General features: G+C 33.3%; 1 protein-coding gene across 1 annotated transcript in view; it reads right to left on the bottom strand.

The window, feature by feature from the left end:
* LOC127721428 (uncharacterized) overlaps nucleotides 1-15896 on the bottom strand; it is a 32352-nt gene extending 16456 nt beyond the window's left edge. The window contains exons 1-2 of the mRNA XM_052228148.1: nucleotides 15840-15896; nucleotides 3762-4035 (exon numbers count right to left, since the gene is read on the bottom strand). Of these exons, the coding sequence (XP_052084108.1) occupies nucleotides 3762-3920 (159 nt within the window). The 5' untranslated portion in view covers nucleotides 3921-4035; nucleotides 15840-15896. The remainder of the gene's footprint in view (nucleotides 1-3761; nucleotides 4036-15839) is intronic.
* Between the last annotated feature and the right edge of the window lie 12 nt (nucleotides 15897-15908).

Below are 15908 nucleotides of genomic sequence, written 5' to 3'. Positions count from 1 at the left end.
CATCTCCATCTATGGCAAGCTTCTTACACTGAAACATAGAAATTAACTGTCATGAACATTATTTCATCTCCATTTATGGCAAGCTTCTTACACTGAAACATAGAAATTAACTGTCATGAACAATATTTCATCTCCCAGGGGTTAAAAAAATTTGTTACAGCTCACTAGCCCAGGACTTATTGGTAGCAGGATTTTACTAGCCCTGTTGAAAGAGCTGCTAGCCCATCAAAACTGACCCGCTAGCCCGAGTATACCTTTCAAATTTAGAGTGGGTGTCCCTTGTTTTGAATGCGGCATTATACACGGTATTTGATAAAATAAATCAAATAAATTTTTGTTTTATTAGTTATAACAAGGATCTCTAGACATCTTTTTGGATATCCCTTGTACTATGGGTTAAATATTTTCGGGCACAGAAAACATGTTCATTGATATTGTCATGTTAAACCAGTGGTTCAATTCGTATATTTGTTGTTCCCACATACAAAGCAGACTTTTTATCAGCGTGATCGGGAAAATAACGGCAATATTCACAAAACATCATCTCTTGTTTATCATCAGTAACAGTCGACCTTGCGCATGGGGAATCTTTCTGTCCATGACACTATAAATATTTTTTTCCGCTTTTCCTGGTCGTATTTGGCATTTTTTGGGATCAATTTTCAGCCTCATTACCCCCTTCATCTACCGTTTTTTCGTTTTAAAACTGACAAAGTTCCTGTGGTGGCCGTACTAAAATGTTTAGAAATAATTTGTGCATGGTTTCAAGCTCAAATTAACAGCTGTCCGACAAGACAGGTCAATATCGATCATTACATCATACACCCAAGTACCATTAATTGAAAATCTCGGCATAAGCAATGTACAATACCCCCTGTACTGAGAAATTGATATTGAAAGTACGTGAATTGCGATCAATACATGATACCGGTCCACGCAGAGTTAGTTGTTCTATTTTTAAAACATGTACAAAATCGGTTCAAATTCTTGGAATCCCGGATGACGTACGTAATTGAATCTGATTGGCTAGCCTAAGATACAATAGTGATGAGGGGATTTTCCACTTACTATGTTGGAAATGCCAAGAATTGTTTGTTACTAGTCCGTCGGGCATATTCGGTTACAAGTTTTAATTGCTCGAAGTGTAAAAGTCTAGTCCCGGGCATCGGGCTAGTGGATTTTTTAACCCCTGATCTCCATCTATGGCAAGCTTCTTACACTGAAACATAGAAATTAACTGTCATGAACATCATTTCATCTCCATCTATGGCAAGCTTCTTACACTGAAACATACAAATTAACTGTCATAAACATCATTTCATCTCCATCTATAGCAAGCTTCTTACACTGAAACATACAAATTAACTGTCATGAACATTATTTCATCTCCATCTATGGCAAGCTTCTTACACTGAAACATAGAAATTAACTGTCATGAACATCATTTCATCTCCATCTATGGCAAGCTTCTTACACTTAAACATACAAATTAACTGTCATAAACATCATTTCATCTCCATCTATAGCAAGCTTCTTATACTGAAACATAGAAATTAACTGTCATGAACATTATTTCATCTCCATCTATGGCAAGCTTCTTACACTGAAACATACAATTTTAGACACTGTAAACCAACTTATTTTCATGCATACATTTTTTCATGTTTCCCCTTTGAAGTCTATAGAGGTATTTACACTTGTATGCAAATTTGTCCGCCATCACTAATAAACTGTTAACACAGAGATATGTCTCGCCTTTTTGTTATTTTGATAATACAAATGTTGAAATTAAAATAGCAATACTTTTTAAAATATGTAAGTTATGCAAATATTCAAAGTCAATGAACCATGACTGAAGGTACAAGGCTGCATGAACAATCTCCATGGAAATGAGATATGCCAGTAGTAATACAACTGCATACCAAATACCATTGACTTATCATAAGTCGTTCCCTTTAAACAAACCTAAACACAAACATTAACTTGTAAACTATGTTAAAGTTTCAAAGTCAATGAACCATGATGTTGGGGTGGGGCTTTATAATTTCCATGGAAATGAGACTTTCAAATGCCTTCACGTTTGCATACCAAATATCATTGACTTAACATTAGTGATTCATCTTAGACTGATCTAAACACAAACTAATACATGTATGTAAACTAAGCAAAAGTTTCAAGGTCAATAGACCATGATTGAGGGGAAAGGAACAAATATTCTCCAAAGAAACGAGATGTGCTAACGCTTATACAACTGCATACCAATTATCATTCACCTACCACAAATGGTTCTCCTTAAACTGACCTAATAACAAACTAATACATGTAAACTAAGCAAAAGTTTCAAAGTCAATAGACCATGACTGAGTGAGGGGACGGGCCAAATATCTCCATGGAAATGAGATTTGCCAATGCTTATACAACTACATACCAAATATCATTGACCTACCACTAGTGGTTCCCCATAAACTGACCTAATCACAAAATTTAAACTAATACATGTAAACTAAGCAAAAGTTTCAAAGTCAATAGACCATGACTGAGGGGGCAGGGCTAAATAATCTCCATGGAAATGAGATGAGCCAATGCTAATACAACTGAATACCAAATATCATTGATCTACCACTTGTGGTTCACCCTAAACTAGACCTCATCACAAACCAATACATTGTTGATCATGTTGATGATGATGACGCTGCCGCCAGAAACAGCATACCTATGTCTTGCTTTTTGACTCCGTCAAGGCGAGACAAAAATCATACATGTATATATAAGTTTTCGCAAAGTATTGCATCACAAGTCAAAAATATTGACGTCATAATTAGATAAATGGGGAATGTGTCCATGGGGCACAGATCATGCCCCCCTTGTCTATCATATAAAGATATAAAGGGACATAACTGAAGAACAGTAAAAGTGACACTACACAAATTTGTTGTGGTAATAACAATTGTGTATATGTTTCATAACATTTGGTTGAGGCAAACTTAAGTTAGAGAATGGAAACGAAAAATTCAGCAATTTTTCCATTTGTATGGGCATAACTCTAGAACAATAAAAGTGACACTCCCAAAATTCAAACTTGATCTGTATTTTGTGGTAATAAGCATTGTGTATAAGTTTCATAACATTTGGTTGAGGCAATTTAAAGTTAGAGAACGGAAACCAACTTTGGAACGTACGGACGGACGGACAAGGGTAAAACTTAATGCCCCCTCCGCTACGGCAGGGGCAGAAAAAGTGACTGTTGCATGACGTCAGAAGGTTATTCGGAGACAGATATAGGGTCATTTGGATGCAAAATTCAGCTAAAACCCAAACTTCTGTTTAGCCGCCATTTGTCTTTATGATTTTTTAATTTTGTTGGAGTATTTATATGAGTGAAAATCAAAGTTCAACAATTTTGCAATAATTTATTATCCAGTTATTTTTTTCAACTTGCGAAAAAATTGAATAACTTGCAAAAATTAGTTGATAACAATATAAGTAATCAATCACAGCTGTCTAGCTATTTTTAGTAGCAGGTCTTCTGATGAAGTTTACATATTTTTCCACTTATACATGTCTATTCCATGAAAATGGATGTAGGAGGGCAGGAAGTCAAGTTTTATTTTATACATGGGTCAGAGGACAATTATCAAGATTATGGGTGATGTCCATTTTATGCATATAAAATAATTCAAAATAGTATGTTGGTTTCAGGGGGAATATGAGAAGTTTCATCCTACTGGCATCCCCACCCATTTAAATTTAATAGTCCTTACTATAGACTGAACAAGTTTGAGACAGTCCTCCTTGGAAATATCCTTCTTGTCTACAAGAGACACCACATCTACAGAAGATTCCTCTCCATTGATTTTCAGATTGATACCGTCTTCTGCTCCAGTACCCATATTTATGTTGTCTTCTCCTTCAGTACCCATCTTTTATCTTAGTATGATTCCTTATTGATCTCTAACTTGACAGTATCACCATTGCTGTTATTCATCTGTGTGCTGACATACAAAAATGTAGTGTTCTTGTCATTCAACCTCTAACCTGCTCAAAATAAAAAAAAAACAATGTTATATTTAGAAGCTCAATAACATGAATAAAATCAGTACAAAGATTGATTTTGTTATCAATAAATTAAAAGATAACTAAATATTATTGGTATACAGCTATTAAAATGTATGGTCATACATTGTCAATACTTATATTTTTGTACTGCACAAACTCATCATGATCTCTGACTGTTTATGACATATTACACCAAATCCATTGGATGTGTACTTATTGATATTTTAGTCTTGGATACATGATTTTTTATTAGCTGTTATTGGCTTCAAACTAGCTCTCAATAACTGTGAGTATTCACATATCGGTACTTTGTGTCTAAAGAGTCTTTTTGTTGGTTGTATTCTGTGTTGATCTGATCTGAGTCAAGCCTTTTTAAATGATTTTTACATTTTGTTCTTAGGTTGTGCTGTAACACCCCTATCCAAGGTTAGGGGGGGGGGGGGGGTTGGCACCCACAAACATGTTTTTCCTGTCACATTCTGTATGTGCCTGTCCCAAGTCAGGAGCCTGTAATTCAGTGATTGTTGTTTATTATAACATGTATATATACTATTTGTATTACAAACATGTGCCAAGTCAGGAGCCTGTAATTCAGTGACTGTTGTTTGTTATTACATGTATATATACTATTTGTATTAAAAACATGTCCCAAGTCAGGAGCCTGTAATTCAGTGACTGTTGTATGTAACTACATGTATATACTATTTGTATTAAAAACAGACAGTTAAACACTCTATTGGAGCAATGTAGTGGAGAGAAATTCAAGAGAACATTCCTTTTCAACCGACTTTTATAGTTTGTTCTTATATTGTACTGTTACATCACTGTTCCAGGTTAGGGGGGAGGGTTTGGTGCCCTCAAACTAGTTTAACTCCACCAAATTCTGTATGTGCCTGTCCCAAGTCAGGAGCCTGTAATCACCAGGTAATTCAGTGGTTGTCGTTTGTGGCTGTATATCATATTTGTTTTTTCGTTCTTTGTTTTATACATAAATCAGGTCGTTAATTTTCTCCTTTGAATTGTTTTACGATTGTCATTTCTGGGCCTTATTTAGCGGACTATGCAGTATGGGTTTTGCTCATTGTTGAAGATTGACAGTACGGTGACCTATAGCTGTTAACTTCTATATCATTTGGTTTCTGGTGGAGAGTTATCTCTCAGACATTAATTGGCAATTATACAACATGTTTTTATTTTTATATGTAAAAGAAAATACGACTTTTATTATAACTTACAACAATGTATCTATGTAAAACAATAGGTGCCTACTATTAAAAGAGTATGAATCAATCACCCATCAAAAATTTAAATAATTTATGCAAATCTTTAAAATAAATCAAAAATCATCATTTAAAGTCACATGATACTTCAAATTTAACAAACAAATTGAATATGCTTTATTTACTTGAATGGCTAAGTTATACTGTAAAAAAATGTGTATAGACTTTGTGTATAGACTTTCTTATTTATAAAAAAAAATCTTTTGTTTTATCCAAATCTTCAGAAATGTACTGATATTGAATTATTGTCTTCCTGTACTCTAACACTGCGACAGCTTTTCGGTATGCAGTGACCTTAGCAATGACATGCACCTTTCATTAGTAATTAGGCAACCACACAGACACTGCAAGTGCGAGGGAAAATAAAAGAAAAACAACCTTGGAAAGAAGATATTAACCAATTGTGAAAAATGTTAATTCACCAAATCAGTTGACAAATGATATGATAAAGTTTTATCAAAAAATGGGAATGTATGGACAACATAAAAAAAAACAACTATATATGGCTCACTCTATCATTTATTTTTCATGTGCTCCATGAATTTTTTATCAAAAGGTAGCAATTGGTATTTAAGTTTGACACCAAAACTGAAAATTAATTAGCACATGTAGTGCTCACCTAAATTAAGTTTTCGATCAACATGTATGGAAAGCCTCAGCTGTCATATATTAGAGATTTACAAAACGTTATGCTGAAGCTTAAAATGTAAAGTTAAGACAGCGTGATGTTGAATTGAGTCACCAAAATGCTAACTCTAAATTACAATATGCTAAGTTGAATTTGCGCAATGTTGACTTGCAATGACAAGTGCTTTAGTCGTGATAGTATAATGATAAGTCACGATGTTGTGATGATATGCCAAACACGCGTAATGTTGGGTTTAAAGTACATGATGTAAAGTTGACGTTGCATGGTGTTAGCTTGCAGATTGATACTGCTCAGTCATCCATATCGACAGCTATGATAACAAATAAAATGAATAGCTAAAATGTATGGTGCTGACTTGTTATTAATAAATGTTGAGCTGAGATAGTACGATGTTATATCATTGTGATATTACGATTGGTCTATCATGCAATCTGTTGATTTAAAACACCACGATGCACAGTTGAAAGTACATGATGTTAAGTTAAGATAACACGATGCTACACCACTATATTGAAACGAAAGCTTTACCATACAATTTGTTGACTTAAAACAACACGATGCAACGTGTTAAGCTAAGATGCTCACTGGAAACTACAGGACGTACAGTTAAAGTTTTGTAATGTTAAGCTACGATAGCACGATGTTATATCATTATAATGTCACAATAGGCTTCTTATACAATTTGCTCATTTAAAACTACACAATGTACAGTTGAAAGTACGTGATGTTAAGCTAAGATAGCACGTTGTTATATCATTAGAATGTCACGATAGGCTTACCACACGATATGCTCGTTTAAAACTACACGACGTACAGTTGAATGTACGTGATGTTGAGCTATGATAGCAATATCTTATATCATAATAATATCACGATAGGCTTGCCATACAATATGCTCATTCAAAACTACACGACGTACAGTTGAAAGTACATGTTGTTCAGCTACGATAGCACGATGTTATATCATTATAATGTCACGATAGGCTTATTATACAATTTGCTCATCTAAAATTACACCATGTACAGCTGAAAGTACGTGGTGTTAAGCTAAGATAGCACGTCGTTATATCATTAGAATGTCGCGATAGGCTTACCACACGATATGCTCATTTGAAACTACATGATTTTCAGTTTAAACTAGGTGATGTTATGCTAAGATAGCACGATGTTATATCGTAATAATATCACGATAGGCTTGCCATACAATATGCTCATTCAAAACTACACGACGTACTGTTGAAAGTACGTGTTGTTGAGCTAAGATAGCACGATGTTATATCATTATGACGTCACGATAGGCTTATCATACAATGTGTTGACTTGAAACTACACGATGTAAATTTGAAGTAGTTTGGTCTTGACTTGAAACAGTAAAATTTTAAGTTATAAAAACAGAACGTAAAGTCAAAATAAAACAATGATAGGATGACATATACTTGTGCAGAATTGAAGATTTTTGGTGTTGACTTCGAATATAGTACAAATATTAGATCGTTTTATGTTAAATTGAAAGACAATAATGATGCGTAAAACATTACAGAATTATGTGAATTGAAACTGCAATTCTATGGAAAAGAATGAGGGACAAATCCCCAAGATTTTTCCTTCTTTATATGCAAGTTCGGAGGCAAAATGATATACAAAGAAAGTTTTATATAAATTCAGAAAGCAAAAGAATTACCCATCGCTATATATTACACTTGAATATAGTTTTGCCGTATATTTTACATGTCTTGTTTGGATTTTTTTTATGATTAAAAATCAGACTTTTTTTATGAACAATATTTAAGAAAATATTTATCTATGTTGTGTGTTAATTATATACAACATAATATTGTGCTTATAAGACTCATGACTGTGAGGGTCACAAATTTCACTCATATAAAATCACATCTATGTAAGAGTTAGCGGATAATTTGTATTTACCACTCCCGTTTTCCACGAAATAAAACATAAGAATCTGGAGTCTTAATCTTAAAAAAACAAAGATCAACTGATATGACAAATAATACGATTATAGCGCAGGACTGAGAGGGTCAGAGCTATATGAGAACGTGACCCCCACCCCTGGCCTTGTTTAGAGGTATCTGAAAATTTCAATTTCTTTACACGAAATAAAACAAAAAAAATTGATAGGTGATAGAATCCTACTGCATGGGGCCCAAATTAATGATTTACGTCACTTATTTTCTTGTCCATAGTGATTTTCTTGGTTCTTTGCAGCTTCTCTATATCTATATGTGTTTTCAAAGAAAAAGAAAAAAAATCAAAAATCTGTAAATATTGTTAAAGTCCATGAATTATTTTGGTATCAACAGTTTCTCCTCTCTCTCTCTCTCTCTCTCTCTCTCTCTCTCTCTCTCTCTCTCTTATGGTTTTAATGAGTGTGGTCTAAATTAAAATCGGTTTATTATTTGCCAAAATGTAGTTTATTCTTTTTTGAAAAACATAATGAAAAGTTTGGGCCACAGAGCATTTTGCACGCTACAGGTTATGCAGTATTGTCAGATTTTGTATAAACTATACATGGAAAACTCAATGTTAGAAAATAAAAATAAAAATTGGGATCATGAGACTCGTTTTCTGTCTACAAAACAAAATAGATAAAGTCCCTACACATTCCATCAATAGAGACGAAATATGCCAAAGGGATTTCAAACTCATAAGTCGAAAACAGACTCACAATGCCATGGCAAAAAATTAAAAAAAATAAAAAACGACAAAAAATAATGTTATCCGAGTTATCTCCCCTATATGGAAAAGTTAAAAAACATATGCAAAAAACGTTCCTTTATTCAAAAACAAATAGTCGTTTTAATCAGATAAATCTCATAATTTTCTTCATCAAGATGAAAAGTACTACATATGAATAACATTCCTCTCTCAAAATGTGTATTTTTTTTAGATCTAGACCGATTGTGTAGAGCTATATGAGAATCTAAGGGAGCTACCATGTGATTTTTATGGGGGGATGGGGTGGGTGCTAGGACGAAAAATTTTGTCCTGCCTTTTTTTTAATTTGTAATCTCTGTCCTGCCTTTTTATTTTTCACTCTATTCGGTCCTGCTTTTTTTTATTAGTTTATTCTGACTTTTTAGCTCACCGGGGCCCGAAGAGGCCCATGTGAGCTTATGCCATCACTTGGCGTTTGTCGTCGTCCGTCGTCTGTCGTCGTCGTCTGTCGTCGTCGGTCGTCGTAAACTATTTAAAAAATCTTCTCCTCTGAAACTACTAGGCCAAATACCTTCAAACTTTAACTAAATGTTCCTTAGTGTATCTTGTTTATATATTGTATCCGAAGTTTTGATCCATTGACAAACATGGCCGCTATGGCTAAAAATAGAACATAGGGGTCAAATGCAGTTTTTGGCTTATATCTCAAAAACTAAAGCTTTTAGCGCAAATTTGACAAGGGGTAAATTTGTTTAATTGGTCAAGATCTATCGGCCCTGAAATTATCAGACGAATCGAACAACCCATTGTTGGGTTGCTGGCACCGAATTTGTAGTTTTAACAAAATTTTGCAGTTTTTTGTTATTATTTTGAATATTATTATAGATATATATAAACTGTAAGCAGCAATAATGTTCAGCAAAGTAAGATCTACAAAAAAGTTTAAATGATCAAAATTGTCAATTGACCCCTTAAGGAGTTATTGCCCTTTAAAGACAATTTTACACAATTTGTTCATCAAGTTTGCTAACATTTAAAAATCTTCTCCTCTGAAATACAGGTGAGCGATTCAGGCTCTTGAGAGCCTCTTGTTTTTACATAAATTGTCATCCTGCCTTTTTTTTTACACAAAACTCCTCTCCTGCCTTTTTTCAAATTTCATTCTAGCCTCCAATAAAAATCACATGGTAGCTTCCTAAGATGGCGGAAGACACTCGATCTACCCTAAGGGCAATATGTCTAATGAGGAAGAAATTTACAATTTCGGTCACGTCGAGTTACTTGTAGATCTCCTTTTGTTGAAAAGGGTTTCTGTTTTCATTTATCTATCTATTATACTGTTCAGGGGGAGGGGAGAATCGAAAAAAAAATACACAAAAATGGATAAAAGAAGGCGAAAGATACAAAAGTGATAGTAAAAATCTTAACCAAACTGACAATGTCATGACAAAAACTCATGAGCCGAAATAAACGAGAGAAAAAAGATCAAAAGCCAAACAACAGTATATTAAGCGCAACATATAGAAAACCAAAAACTGAGCAACACGAAACCCTCAAAAAGGGGTGATCTCAAGTGCTCCAGAAGGGTAAGCAGATCCTGTTTCATATGTGGCACCCGTCACTTGGCGATTTTGCAAATTAAGAAGGAATGTGTTATAATTTTCGAGGAAATCCCAAAAAACATGAACTACAGGGTGTCAAATCGATGAATGTGCTTAAGATAGGCTCCTTTTCATAAAAAAGAATTGATGAAAATGTATTTGTATTTAGTGTACAGTGGCAAATATTACATGCATATAAGGACTAGAATATGTAAGTGTAATATGAATATGAATAAATCTTGGCTCTGTACAAGACATTTTTTGCTTGCTTAGCCGAATTTTTAACAAACTAGTTGACAAATCGACTCTGACAATCTATGGAAATCCAAATAGCAACGGTTTTGATTAAGTCCAGATTTTTTGGTTTTATTTCGGGGAAAAGGGGTGCGTTTTACGTACAGTGGCAAATATTACATGCATATCAGGACGAGAACATGTAAGTGTGATATGAATATGAATAAACCCTGCTTTGTTACAAGACATACTTTACTTGCCTAGCCGAATTTTCAACGAACTAGTCGACAAACTGTCTCTGACATTCTATGGAAATCGTAATCGCATCGCTTTTGATTAAGTCAAGATTCTTTTGTTTTATTTCATGGAAAAGAAAATTCAAATTTTCAGATACCTCTAACAAGACCGGGGGGGTTCACATTCTGATATAGCTCTGACCCTCTCAGTCCTGCGCTACAATCCTTTTATTTGTCATATCAGTTGTTCTTTGTTTTTTAAGATTAAGACTCCAGATTTATATATTTTATTTCGTGGAAAACGGGAGTGGTAAATACAAATTATCCGCTAACTCTTACAGAGATGTGATTTTATATGAGTAAAATTTGACCCTCACAGTCATGAGTCTTATAAGCACAATATTATGTTGTATATATTAACACACAACATAGAAAAATATTTTCTTAAATAATGTTCATAAAAAAAGTCTGGTTTTTAATCATAAACAAAAATCCAAACAAAACATGTAAAATATACGGCAAAACTATATTCAAGTGTAATATATAGCGATGGGTAATTCTTTTGCTTTATGAATTTATGGAAAACTTTCTTTGTATATCATTTTGCCTCCGAACTTGCAAATGAAGAAGGAAAAATCCTGGGGATTTGTCCATCATTTTTTCCATAGAATTACAGTTTCAATTACCATAATTCTGTAATGTTTTACGCATCATTATTGTCTTTCAATTTAACATAAAACGATCTAATATTTGCATATATTCGAAGTCAACACCAAAAATCTTCAATTCTGCACAAGTATATGTCATCCTATCATTGTTTTATTTTGACTTTACGTTCTGTTTTTATAACTTAACATTTTACTGTTTCAAGTCAAGACCAAACTACTTCAAATTTACATCGTGTAGTTTCAAGTCAACACATTGTATGATATGCCTCTCGTGACGTCATAATGATATAACATCGTGCTATCTTAGCTCAACAACACGTACTTTCAACTGTACGTCGTGTAGTTTATATGAGCATATTGTATGGCAAGCCTATCGTGATATTATTATGATATAACATCGTGCTATAATCATAGCTCAATATCACATACTTTCAACTGTACGTTGTGTAGTTTTAAATGAGCATTATGTATGGTAAGCCTATCGTGACATTCAAATGATATAACAACATGCAATCTTAGCATAACATTGTGCTATCTTAGCTCAACAACACGTACTTTCAACTGTACGTCGTGTAGTTTATATGAGCATATTGTATGGCAAGCCTATCGTGATATTATTACGATATAACATCGTGCTATCTTAGCATAACATCACCTAGTTTCAACTGAAAATCATTTAGTTTTAAATGAGCATATCGTGTGGTAAGCCTATCGTGACATTCTAATGATATAACAAAGTGCTATCTTAGCTTAACACCACGTACTTTCAGCTGTACGTGGTGTAATTTTAGATGAGCAAATTGTATAATAAGCCTATCGTGACATTATAATGATATAACATCGTGCTATCGCAGCTGAACAACACGTACTTTCAACTGTACGTCGTGTAGTTTTGAATGAGCATATTGTATGGCAAGCCTATCGTGATATTATTATGATATAAGATATTGCTATCATAGCTCAACATCACGTACATTCAACTGTACGTCGTGTAGTTTTAAACGAGCATATCGTGTGGTAAGCCTATCGTAACATTCTAATGATATAACAACGTGCTATCTTAGCTTAACATCAAGTACTTTCAACTGTACGTTGTGTAGTTTTAAATGAGCAAATTGTATAATAAGCCTATTGTGACATTATAATGATATAACATCATGCTATCGTAGCTTAGCATTACAAAACTTCAACTGTACGTCCTGTAGTTTCCAGTGAGCATCTTAGCTTAACACGTTGCATCGTGTTGTTTTAAGTCAACAAATTGTATGGTAAAGCTTTCGTTTCAATATAGTGGTGTAGCATCGTGTTATCTTAACTTAACATCATGTACTTTCAACTGTGCATCATGGTGTTTTAAATCAACAGATTGCATGATAGACCAATCGTAATATCACAATGATATAACATCGTACTATCTCAGCTCAACATTTATTAATAACAAGTCAGCACCATACATTTTAGCTATTCATTTTATTTGTAATCATAGCTTTCGATATGGATGACTGAGCAGTATCAATCTGCAAGCTAACACCATGCAACGTCAACTTTACATCATGTACTTTAAACCCAACATTACGCGTGTTTGGCATATCATCACAACATCGTGACTTATCATTATACTATCACGACTAAAGCACTTGTCATTGCAAGTCAACATTGCGCAAATTCAACTTAGCATATTGTAATTTAGAGTTAGCATTTTGGTGACTCAATTCAACATCACGCTGTCTTAACTTTACATTTTAAGCTTCAGCATAACGTTTTGTAAATCTCTAATATATGACAGCTGAGGCTTTCCATAAACATGCCTACAATCACAGAATGAAATATTTTTTTGTTGATAATATGTCATTGGATGTTATGGATTCATAATAAATGTAAAAAAAAATAATTTGAAAAGATCGGTGAAGTTGTGAACTATTCTTTTAAATTTTTTTTATTGTAAATAAAATGAAGAAATTAAAAGTTCTTTAAGTGCCTACTCACAGTCAGAAGAAATGTATCTAAAAAGTTAATTCTTTAAGAATGAAATTTAATCAAACATTTTTTAATGTGATAACTAGGAAATTTTTAAACAACTCTAGCATGTTTTTGGCAAACTGGTTTATCAAAAGTCAATCATCTCACTGGAAAAACTGCAATAAAAAAAAAAGGTTAAATATTTCCATTTTACCAAAAAATATAATATGTCATTGTGCAAAATATAAGCGGGTTTAGATGCATGGGATTTACAGAATGGAGAATAACTGGTAAAAAGTGCAGAATAAATTGCAATAAAAAGGAAGAATAGAGAAAAATTTAGGCAATAAAAAATCGAGAACAGACACGATAGAGAATAATGGGCAAAATAAATAAAGAATAGACGAGAAAAATGGTATAAAAAATTTAAGAATAATGAAATGATGGACCCCCATTTAAAACTAAACTCAAATAGGCAATATTTATTTGTTTATACTTTTGTTGTTTTCTGTAGGTAAATTGACAAAGCTGTATAGTCACTTATGGTATATAAATAATTAAAATCTCCCAAAAATAAATATGCAGATAACAGTTCATCATGTTCATACAATCAAAACAGAATTTTTACTTCACTCTCATGTAATCTATTTTTTTAATGAGATTCGAAATGGCTACTTATAATGTTGCAAAAAGTCAAAAAGGAAAGGAAAGTTAAAAATTTGGAACAAGGCAAACAGAAGAGAAGATGTGTTCCATGTACTGTAAATTCAGAAATTATTGCAAGGTTTTTATTAATGCGAATAATGCGACTGCATGAGTATTGCAATAATAAGAGCTCACATTCTTATATCTGCATGATACATATAACTTTTTGCAGATTTCCCTGAAATCGCAATAATTAATCTTGCATTTTATTCCATTCTATAAAATTCACAATAATAAATGCATGCAATAATTTCTGAATTTACAGTATTCAAAATAGTGTGAAATACAATATAAATTTTATAATCATGCTTTGTATGAATTTATTATTATTAATACAAGTGTAATAATTTTGGAAACTTATTATGCAGTTCACTAAAATTCTAATGTACAAAAATAACTAAAAAAGTAACCTTTAAACTACATGAACTATATTGCGTAACATATTGTCTTCCAAGACTAATATCACTAAACACTAAAGGCCAGCGAATTATCATTAAATACAGTACCAGTACCTGTCGTATAGTAGAAGAGGAGGAGGGTAGAAGGGTCCTTTCCGAATTCATGATAAAATACATGTCAAATCCCTTATTCTCATAAAAATAATAGGTTCGTTCCACAATCAGGATATAAGTCAATTATGAATTCTTGACTAAATAACTGGCTATTTAAGAAACTTGCAAATTCAACGGTCCAATCCATTAAACATACTGAAAAGGTTCCTTCCACCCCTGTATTAATATATGAGGGTCGTAAGGTAGCTACCATTTGATTTTTATGGGGGGGGGGGGGGGGGGGCTAGAATGAAAAATTGTCATTCATTTTTTTTTAGTTGTAATCTCTGTCCTGCCTTTTTATTTTTCACACTATTCGGACCTGCCTTTTTTTTTATTAGTTTATCCTGACTTTTTTTTACATAAATTGTCATCCTGCCTTTTTTATTTGCCATTTGCCTAGTTGCTCATCCTGCCTTTTTTTTACTCAAAACTCCTGTCTTGCCTTTTTTTCAAATTTCATCCTAGCCCCCCCCACCCATAAAAATCAAATGGCAGCTCCCTACTGGGGGTACCTTCATGACAAATAACTGTAAAAAAATCTTGTGACAATTGATGTTAACAGTAATTTTTGGTGCATGACGATAAAATGTACATTGACGAATCACATTAAAGTTTTCACAGTCATTACAAATAAATTATTTAGGACCTCTGACGAATCACGATAAGGATATATTGATGACTCACAATAAAACTTTAACCAATTTGACGCTAACGGTAGCCGAAAATGACCACTTGACGCCTGACAGTAAAGGGATTTGACCTATCCTCATATATCGGTTGAAAATAAAAGATCTTGCTGAGAATAAGTTTCTTTTCTTACCCCTGATGTTGACAGCTCTCAATCGCGATATTAATTAGTTGCCAATCTTGGGTAATATATTTATTGGGTAATAACTGACTGGTAATCTTGTATTTTTATTAAATCAAAATTCAAAATGTATTTTTATTTTTTATTGACATGATTGAACGAAAAAATAATTTGTATTATTGTACAGATCAAAACTGTCTCATATTATTTATAAGTGGCTTTAAGTCTGGTCCTCGCTGTGTTTAAAATATTTAAATTTGCTATTTCCCCTCCCCCCGGACCACATGCTCAATCAAGCAGACCCCAGTATGCCAGTTCCTGAGGTCGAGCCACAATTTTCTATACTTAAAATAATCATCCCGAATTAAGTCAACAACATTTGTGTTATCTTCTAGGTATTTAGGTGTGTTTCTTACTGCTTTCATTTGATACCCAAAATAGTCTAATCTTGCAAATGGCGAACAAGTCGAGTGTGGGCGGAAGTT

The sequence above is a fragment of the Mytilus californianus genome, unplaced genomic scaffold (genome assembly GCF_021869535.1).
Source record: "Mytilus californianus isolate M0D057914Y unplaced genomic scaffold, xbMytCali1.0.p SCAF_12, whole genome shotgun sequence".
Lineage (NCBI taxonomy): Eukaryota > Metazoa > Mollusca > Bivalvia > Mytilida > Mytilidae > Mytilus > Mytilus californianus.
Note: the sequence above shows the minus strand (reverse complement) of the source record. Positions and strands in the feature narration are given on the sequence as shown.